Source organism: Orbicella franksi, chromosome 14 (genome assembly GCF_964199315.1).
Source record: "Orbicella franksi chromosome 14, jaOrbFran1.1, whole genome shotgun sequence".
In the NCBI taxonomy this organism is placed as follows: Eukaryota; Metazoa; Cnidaria; class Anthozoa; order Scleractinia; family Merulinidae; genus Orbicella; species Orbicella franksi.
The window spans coordinates 17,227,547-17,237,680 of NC_138158.1; the positions used below are offsets into that span (position 1 = coordinate 17,227,547).

At 39.1% G+C, this 10,134-nt stretch overlaps 2 protein-coding genes across 2 annotated transcripts in view; both read right to left on the reverse strand.

Annotated features, from left to right (window-relative positions):
- LOC145468669 (protein sidekick-1-like) overlaps window positions 1–10,134 on the reverse strand; it is a 72,169-nt gene that overhangs the window by 58,096 nt on the left and 3,939 nt on the right. The window contains exons 4-7 of the mRNA XM_081452381.1: window positions 8,995–9,288; window positions 8,848–8,895; window positions 7,739–7,831; window positions 231–527 (exon numbers count right to left, since the gene is read on the reverse strand). Coding sequence (XP_081308507.1) covers window positions 231–527; window positions 7,739–7,831; window positions 8,848–8,895; window positions 8,995–9,288 — 732 coding nt within the window. The remainder of the gene's footprint in view (window positions 1–230; window positions 528–7,738; window positions 7,832–8,847; window positions 8,896–8,994; window positions 9,289–10,134) is intronic.
- LOC145468672 (muscle, skeletal receptor tyrosine protein kinase-like) overlaps window positions 7,775–10,134 on the reverse strand; it is a 4,918-nt gene continuing 2,558 nt past the window's right edge. Inside the window, exons 5-6 of the mRNA XM_081452383.1 lie at window positions 8,995–9,288; window positions 7,775–7,831 (exon numbers count right to left, since the gene is read on the reverse strand). Of these exons, the coding sequence (XP_081308509.1) occupies window positions 7,830–7,831; window positions 8,995–9,288 (296 nt within the window). The 3' untranslated portion in view covers window positions 7,775–7,829. The remainder of the gene's footprint in view (window positions 7,832–8,994; window positions 9,289–10,134) is intronic.

Consider the following 10,134-nt stretch of genomic DNA (forward strand, 5'->3'; position numbering starts at 1 on the left):
TGTATGTTCTCAAAAACAGGTACAGAAAATAAAAATACTTTTCCAAAATTCGAAAACCAAACACCTTTAAATGACAACTTTTCATATCGTAAATCGTTTTCTTCTAATACTTCACATATTACCTCTATTGACTATAGTTATTGAGTATTTGGAAATAATGGAATGAAAAATTAAACTGTTAGAAACCACCATAGCGCAAAAACGGAAAGCTAATACTAAAATCTACTTACTATCCTGGTCTGTTCTAACAACAATTGGATCACTGGCTGGTCCATCTCCTTTCAAAGTAGATGCAAGCACTGTGATATTGTAGTTGACGTACTCCTGTAGATTTGTCACTTCTGTCTGACGAACAGAGGCATTTACTCGAATATTTCCATCGTCATTTTCTGTTTGTGACTTGTAAGTGATGGTGTAACCTCTGATAATACCATTCTGTTGATCAGCTAGAACTTCTTCCCATATGACGGAAATGCTGGTTGAGCTGCTGGTCTGTCCACGCACATTTTGTGGAGCACTATCAGGTTCTGATATAGAAATTGAAAGCAGAATTATATTGCAACGAGCGTGGTGGTTGTTCAGTTCATTATTGAGCACTTTAATGCTGTGTTTACATTTGAGCTTTAACCAAGGTAAACAGTTACTAAGGTCAAGTTACTCAACCTTGGTACATTCGTTCAGTTTTTTTTACCGGCTCAAATAACTCAAGTTGATCTTTCAACATTCGCGCGCGCTGCATTATCAACGTCATGAAATCAAACTTGGACGAGGATCCCACCGCAGCGGAACAGGAGCAAATTGAGGTGCCATCATTTTCATAGGCAAGGACCTCATTCCATAATATTGCGGCGAAAATTCATCTGCTTGATCATACCTAGAGTATGCATGGTTATATGCGTAGAAACGTGGATACGTTTTATAAGCAGCATCCTCCCTGGTGGCAAAATATATCGACAATAATTACACAACAAAAGATCGAAGTTTGTCTAGAGAAAGTTGTAAATAATACTGAGAATGAAAAATACAATGCTTTCTTTTACGTGAGGAATTGTTCGCCGTAAGAAGATCGATCCAATCTTTCCACATTATCTGCCATGATAGCCTAGTCAAAACTGGAAAAGAAACGCTTTGCTTCGTCGACAATCGCACAATCTGCTCACGGGAAGTGAAATATTACGCCGCCACAAGCGGATATATCTGTCATCTTGACCTTGGTTACCAACTGTAACCATGCCTGATCACAGGGTAATTACAACTTTTACCTCGGTTAAATTTCTTTTGTCTTTTGCGGCATTTACCAAAGTATCAGTTGGCGTTTACACACGGAAAATGTTTACCTAGGTAAGTAAACTCTGGTACCTCGGTAAACCGTTCAAGTCTAAACACAGCATAAGATAAGGTCACTACGGACTACGGTAGCACGCGTCCCGGACCTGGTTTGAGGTTTAGTGTGCATGCTCATTGGCACGTGGCTTTCGTAGTCCGTCGTCTCATCGCTCGCTACTGGGAGAAGTCAGGCTGTTTTATGTAGTGGGGACTACGTAAGTATTTTTTGCTGAATTTCGACCCTCTACTGATTTCTAAACTTCATTTTTATGTCAAACAGTCTTGAGCCAATAGATTTGAGTGAAAGCAGAGCAAAGGTCGCCGATTTTGACGCGTTTCTGGCTCTGATTACTCACGTTCTTTTAAACAGATTACACAGGATGTCGACGGGAGGAGAAAGAAGGTAATTCACTTCTTTACGGATTTTCAAAGATGAAATTCAATATTTGTTCGAAATATGTACTTTTGTAAACAAAGTTCTTCCATTCCATTGCAAACTTTTCCTTATGGGCACTTGAAATGTGCCGGAATCTACAATGTGTTCACATCCAAACAGAATGGATCATAATCCCACTATGGCAATGTTGATTAAGAAGCAGGTAGTGATTCTAAAGAAACAAAACCTCTTCATCATCTAGAAAACCATCGGCATGAGCTATTGCAAGCGGGCTTCTGACATCTGTCGGGCTTCTGGCAACTGGCCAATTGTGTAGTGTGTCAACACCTTTGCATACGACCTGTCTGCTTTCTTGGCTAACGTATTATCTCCTCTTGCAGGTAACTCGAACTTCACAGCGAAGAACTCAACTGACTTCGCCTCCACCATCGCGAGTGAAGAGATCCAGGACCACGAGATCATGGTGTCTTTCGACGTAGAGTCACTGTTTACCAACGTACCGATCGAGGACGCCGGACAAGCCGCGCTACAAAAAATGGAGAACGACGCAGGCCTGGCTGACCGCACGACACTTACACCAGTTCAAATCGCCGACCTCTTGAATTTCGTATTAAGATCTACGTACTTCCAGTACAACGGATCGATTTACGAACAACGAGACGGCACAGCCATGGGGAGCCCTGTATCCGCGGTTATTGCTAATCTCTACATGGAGATATTTGAAGAACAAGCAATAGAGTCCGCACCTTGCAAGCCTAAGATCTGGAAACGCTACGTAGATGATACTTTCACCATCCTGGATCGGGATAGAGTTGACGTCTTCCTGCAACACCTGAACAGTCAACAACCATCAATCCGTTTCACCATGGAGATCGAGAACAACAACAAGATCGCCTTTCTCGACACGTCAGTTTACAGAGAACCTGATGGCCGCCTTACCACCAGTGTCTACAGGAAACCAACACATACTGATCAGTACCTAGCGTATGATTCACACCACCCTCAGTCAGTAAAGCGCGGTATTGTGAAGTGTCTGTACGACCGGGCTAAACGTCTCGTCACCAAACCATCAGTAATCGCTGGAGAGAAGAAACATCTGTCATCTGTACTTGTTTCTAACGGATATCCCTCCTCTTTTGTACAGAAGATCACAAAGGCACGAACAACCCCAAGAAGAGAGCCGGTCGCGGAATTTAAATCCACCGCCGTTTTACCTTATGTCCAAGGGGTTTCAGAGTCTCTCCGCCGCTGCCTAGAACAACAAGGCATTCGCACCGTCTTTAAGTCCGACACAACACTTCGGTCACATTTAGTACGACCAAAGGACACCGTTAACCCGGCTAAACAAGATGGTGTTGTCTACAGGATTCCCTGTGAGTGCGGCAAAGTCTACATCGGGGAAACAGGGAGATCTATGCAGGAGAGGATCAAAGAACACGACAGGGATATACGACTCGCCCGTACCCAGACCTCCGCCGTTTCTGAACACACCCACGAGACCGGCCACTATCCTATCTGGAATGAGGTCAAGTTTATTGATCGAGATCCTCACTGGTACACACGTAGGGTCAAGGAAGCTATTCACATAAGACTTCACCCTAACAACATCAACAGGGATAGTGGAATTGAAATTCCTGAAGCATGGATACCCACGATCAAGAAACACAACAACAGGAGAACGGTACAACAGCGGACCACTGAGGGAACAACTACTCGCCGGAATAATGGAATAATAGGAGGATCGAAATGCACCAATCACAGCCGACCTTTGTGATATAAATGATACCGTGCAATCAGTCGACCTTATCGCCTAAAGAAGACTAGCAGTAAGCAGTCGAAACGTCGCGATCTACATCTCAAGTGACTACATCGTGAGACAAACGATAATACACTTTATTGTTCTTCAAAAGACATTCTCTGGTTAAGCAGAGTAGTTATAATTAGTTCCCTCGATGAAATGAAGTGTTTAAGGTACAAGTAGTTGTTGGTATTGTCATGAGTAGCAGATTGTAGATGATATCGTTACACGAAAAACCACGAGTGATATCTGTTTCACATCATCTAGAAGAGGCGATTTCAAATGTCAGACATATTAAACATAGCGTTTGGTCCCAGAACCGTCCGGTTGACTGTTCCATTTGCAAGATATTATCTCAAACTAAGACTTTCACTTATCGAAGAGGCTTTCTTGCATGTACCATTGGAATGTTTGAGTGAAGCCATATGCGACATTGGAATATAAAATTAAAAAAAAAAAAAGAAAATGAAACAATGTATTAGATGATGGAGAGATTAAAGTTGAAGATGGAGCCATAATCCTAATCAGCGGAAGGCCGCAGCTCAAGGCAAGACTTAAGATTTGCAGGGCGTGGCTGATTCGTGCTAAAGAGACCCAGTGGCTCTCCACATAACGTTATTAAGCGACACTCTCTCGAGGATTTTTGTCCGATTTACTTTGAGTTTGCATATGGTTCGTGAATCGACCACATTCATTAGCATGAATTTCATTTCACTTTGTGCTTAGGCCAGTTTGTCACTGTGTACGTGTATATCGTAGTCGACGCATGTCTTGCATAGAAATATCCAGGAGATAACTAATTAAATATAGAAACAGGCTACAGAATCGAGGCTCCTTGCGAAGGAGCTAAAGAGTTTCATTGGTTTTGTGAAGCTTTTATGAAGCTCAAGTTATCGACGTCGCCGTCCTATACGAAAATGTCGAAAATATACTTCTTAAGCATTTTGTCTTTGGCAATACGACGAGATAGCGACAGGTTCCCGCGTCCACTGCCAGTCACGTCGTTGCCTTCCCGTCCCTAATGTTGCGTATACTGATGTAGAAAACATATATATCGACCACTCAAATTTTAAAACAATACTTTGCAATGAAACCAAAACTCCGTAACTCCTTTTTGCACCATTGTGGTTATTTATACTGTCGAGTAACCACATGTCCTCTTCGGGGACTTCTGTTCCTTTATATTATACACTATACTGGCGGACCCGGAAGGTCACCGACACCACTAAAGCTTTCAGCAAAAGTTACGAGGCAATATATAATCCGTCAGGAATACTTTCGTTCACGCAAGTACATAATCGATGTAAATTTGACAATATCAAAACGCCTTATAGTGATGTAGTACATTCGTCGTGAAACTGAATAAAACAACTAACCTGCCTGAGAGAGAGGTACAAGGAAGAAGAATGAAAAAAATGTTTTGAAATCCATCCTAGGAACTGGATGGGCAGCCTTCTTCCCTCAAGCGTGCATTTGGCTCTTAATTCCGTCGATCACATGATTCTATCAATCATCTTCCGCTCATTGATAACCGTCTGACAGATTTCTATGCAAATGTTTTTCATATTTCCACAATAATAATGTTAGGGCACGCGTAAAGTCAAGGACGACTTTAATAAGCGTAGATGTTAGACATGCCTCAATACCTGGAACGTCTTAAATTTGCTCAACACCACAGTCTGAAAAAGTGTTATTTAATTTCGACGAATGTGATTATTTCTGAGGGGTAAAAAAATTAGAAGACGTCGTATTTCCTTTTTTCTATGACGATTTTACCACACAGACACTCTCCAGTCAGCGGGTAACAGTCAAATACAATAATACATGAATAAACTCTTCTGCCGTTTACCGAAGAATTAAGAAATCCATCGACCAAAACGTGAGCTGTTTTTAATAAAAATATTAAGTGTCAGCGTTTTCATGGTTTGCAAATTGTTTCGCTTCCACGTGGCGTTTGTATTTCAATTTCGTTTGAAAATTTAGGTCGGATTTAGATTTTGCCTGTAAGTATACCATTGCGGTAGTTTATACGTTTTTTTTTTGTTTTTTTTGTTTTGTAATCATTGCTTAGGAAATTTAGGAATTTACTAACCCACAAAAACGGCTTAGCATGATACAATAAAAACATCGAGGTAAACACAGAATATTTAATTTAGAAGCGAAGTCCTAAAGAGATGTTCATCAGATAGCGACTGCGCGTCAAATACGTTTGCTTTCAAAAAACGCCTTCAATTCCGCACGTAAGATAAATGAATTTATTTGCGTGCAAATAAAAGTTTTTATGTCACCTCCCCGTTTATACATTTAATTTGTACCGGGTGTTGACATGACATGTGTAGGTCATTCAAGGGTAAAGGCGGGTAGATTGCTGCGTTCGTATTACCGTCATTTGATACCTTAGGCAATACTTTGGAGTTGTGCAAGAATCACGAGACAGTCAGACAATTTCATTACAGTAGAAAGTAGGATTGTGTAATTGTCACACCCTATTCAGTAAAAGTACATAGCCTCGTTTTCCTGGAGCACAAGAGGGTAAAAGAGCAATGCTAGCTGTGACTCGCCCTCTTAGCCTGTAACGCTAAATCTTGAAGTCGATCAAGCAATCAACCCGCCTCCGCCCCTTGCTCCCCCGATAGCCTTTACTTATGTGTACTTTTATTATGCTGCCATTTTCGTGACCCTCACCTGGTATGACGACTTTATATACTTTATGAATGATTATGTTATGATGTAGTTAATTATTAGTTAGTAATTTATCAATAAAAGCGGCCACGACACATGGCCAAATTATTATCCCAACAGGTTGCTGTCTTTATTTTAAGCGGTCTAGCAAAGAGAGCTCGATTGTTGGCTTAAATCAGTCGTGTAGTCCATATGATTGAAAACCACTCCATGGAAGGGGGCATAAAAATATGAAAGAAAAATATTAAGAGGCAGCGTTTTCATGGTTTGCAAATTGCTTCGCTTCAACGTGGCGTTTGTATTTCAATTTCGTTTGAAAATTTAGGTCAGGTTTAGGTCTTGCCTTTAAGTATACCATTGCGGTAGTTTATGCGTTTTTTTCTTTTTAATCATTGGTTAGGAAAAAGAAAAACCGTTTCTAGACAGAGTTCTCGCTGCTGTATATGCCTTAGAATTTATTTCAGATTTTTGCCAGAGTGCAGTAGGCAACTCAACTGAAGCTGTTCAGCCTAGTTACAGAATGATTATTCTCTGTTAATGCAAGCACTGAGGGTGAAAGCAGTTTACAGCTCAAAAGGACTTGAGACGAGTCATTTTCCTCATGCACACGCGTTTTTTAATCGCTGACTTAAGGTTTTTTTTTTCAGGAATATGGCAAATCTTCAAGTTTGAATACAAATCCTTTGTCTATGCATGACTGCTGCAGTGTGGACAGACGGCTACTTCCGTACAAAGTTATTAAAAATTCATCAAGTTTAAACAAAGGAAATTATGATCGTTACAGTGTTTCGATATGTGCTCTATAGTTAATATAGGGTTTTACATAACAGAGCATCGATCTTTCTGTTTTCCCAGAGTTTAAGTTTCGATTGAGATGATATCTTAAACACTCAAGACAGCGTTTTGCGTTTTGCCATATTTTCAAACACCTCAAGGTTAATTCGTCAAAAATACTCCACTGCACGCCGTATTTTCAACTCTCTTCTTGGTGTTTGGAAATTTGGTAAAACACGGTCTCTTGTGTTCAATATAGTACATGAAAAATATTATACTAACACTAAAAATATTACTTTCTGTGATAAAGTTACGCTTTCTCTCTGAATGAAAACTTTGTTTTAAAGGATGTTTTTACAAAAGGATGATATTACGTTGTTGATCACGTGGTTACTATCCATTTTTTTTGGTTCCAGTTTTCTCAAGCAAAAACTGGTAATTGCAATACACGTCATGCGAATTCCGTATTCTCCCTCTTCTTGTTCCGTTTTGTTTCAATTTTTGGAGAATGCGGAAAAAAAAATCAAGACACAATTTGATAGCGCTGTAAAAGGTACATGAATCGGTACAAACTGTACTGAGTCACCATTGACGGCTTTTCACGCTAACACAGTTACTAGTCGTTCAGGAGAGTTCCCTTTGATATTTCTTGTAAATATGGTTGGGAGGTATACATTTGATCAGTTATTACTACGTTAGGAGGATTTTGGTAGCACGAATATTGACAAAGCTGTAAAACGTTGACAAAACGATATCCCTACCCTTGAGAATCCATGAAAGATAATCCAGGTGATTATAACCGGTCATCCATGTCTTTTTTTCTGGTATAATCTGGCTTCCCTCTCTCTCTCTCTCTAAAAAAAATAAAAAAATAAATAAAATAAAGAAAAGAAAAAAAATGATAACAAAAGAAAATATGTATCAGCATCCTAAGATACAGAAATTATGTAATCAAATAATTTAGGTCAATACGTTACAAATTTCATGTTACTTAGATTGTATATCATAAATTCAGATCTACAATGCAAATATATGTCTTGTATAATGATAACAATTAAAAAATTACCCGGCAGATACCTTTCCTTACCACCTTATCAAAAAAGAAGCATTCCAGCCGACTCTTGGGCCTGGTTGAAAAAACAGCTCACAAAACCTTAAACTAGCAATTTTAAATCAAAATTACTGATGGAAATTTCAATAAGGCACAAATCTAATGTTTTAAGTAAAAATTGGCATGGGTCTCACATTGCTGCAATGAATTCACAATTCGGATTTCTGCCATGGAAATCGGACTTGTAAATTTCGATAAAGCACCTCAAGGATTTGAAGTTCATCCCAAAATCCAAGTAATGCATCTTTGTAACAAATACAATGCAACACAGCTATAATTTTGCAATAAAATTATGTTGTGCTTTGTTTCGAATAATGCAACACCGGTTTTTTACACTTACGAGTAAAAATACGAGTTGTGAATTTTAGTGAAATACTTGCAAATCTGAATTTTTGAAGTAAAAACTCTGATTAGTAAGTTCTTATAACTCACACTTTGAAAGTTCGACCTGTGCATTTCCACAAAGCACTTCTTGAACAGTGGACATGCATGTCGTGAATTCAAATGAGGAGCAACTCAGATTTCAGCTTACACTGAAACATCCAAGTTACGAGTTTCTGTAGCACACAATTCATATTTTAAACTGGTAATATGAGTTGTGAACTTAGGTAGATTAAGGCAGGGTCCTAATTTTTGCGTTGAAAATCTGGGTTGCCGTGTTTTCGCTTAAGGTTTGGTTCTATGCACCAGAAATCCGGCTTGTGAATTAGAATTCGTTAAGGCACATCTCGAGTCGTAAAGTTCTGTAAGGTACTGTACCCTTCGCTCCGAAATCATAAGCTGGTAGTTTCAGCCAACTTGCTTGCACTGGAAAATTAACAAATTCCCTTTCCTGCTGAAGTCGAAAAAGATGAAAATCCATTGCCGTGGTTTCTGATTGATTGGTGAATTGACATTAATACTTACAATATTCTTCTACTATAAGCGTCGCGGCAGATGAAGTAGTTTGACCGACACTGTTATTAGCTAGACATCTGTATTGACCAGCGTCTGGTAGATGAACATCAGTTATTGTCAAATTATGTACGTCGTTTGTTATAGCTGAGCTTAGTCGTGGATTTGCTGCTAAATTCAATTCTTCTTCATTTTTTGTCCATCTAACACTCGGCTTTGGGTTTCCTTCTACCAAACAATGGAAAACAACATCTTGTCCTTCCGCTGCCCGAGTATCCTTTGGATGTTTGGAGATCTCAGGTGCAACTAACAGAACAAAAAAAGAAAGATACATTGTAAAAATTAAAAACAAAAGGTTAAGAAAACATAGTGATGGAAGATTAATCAATAACTATTTCTTAAAACATAAACAGACGAATTTTAACGTTAGAACCCGACGTTTCGGCGTCATCGTGACACCATTCTCAAGGAAAAGTGAATAAATAATGCGAAGATTTGATTTCTATACAGTCTACAAATTAGCATAATAACAAAGAATCACAAGTTCTTCGAGTGAATACCTTTGCGTGAATCGAGTTCGTTTGCACGTTTAGGGATGGTTTAAGAACAATAAACCTACCTAGAGATGGTTAAAAAAAATTTCACGTGCTTACTAAATGTCCTAACAAATTTGATTGCCTAGTTAAGGAGATCGATGTTTTCATAAGTAAACTTCCCTAAACGTGCAAACGGAGTCGATTCGCGCAAAGGTATGCACTTGAACAACTTGTGATCCTTTGTTATTATGTTTATTCGTAGAGACTGTATATAAATCAAACCTTCGCATTATTTATTTACTTTGCCTAGAGAATAGTGTCACGATGACGCCGAAACGTCGGGTTTTAACGTTAATATTCGCCCGCTTATGATGGAAGATTGTTGCTGTTAATGTTTCCTGTTGTTGTTGTTTTCTTTTTTTCTGTTTAAAAGAAAGGTGGCAGCTTAACAATATCTTATTTGATCCACCGATATCGAGTTCAGGAGTGGTCGCTAACTAGTTCTAATGCTTGAAGCCATTGTTCGATTTAAAAGGACTCTCGGATATTTCTTTTTGTAGTCCGAATGTAAAAACTTAGAAGAAGCTTAGATTTCAGCTAGTGGGTAAACACGTAA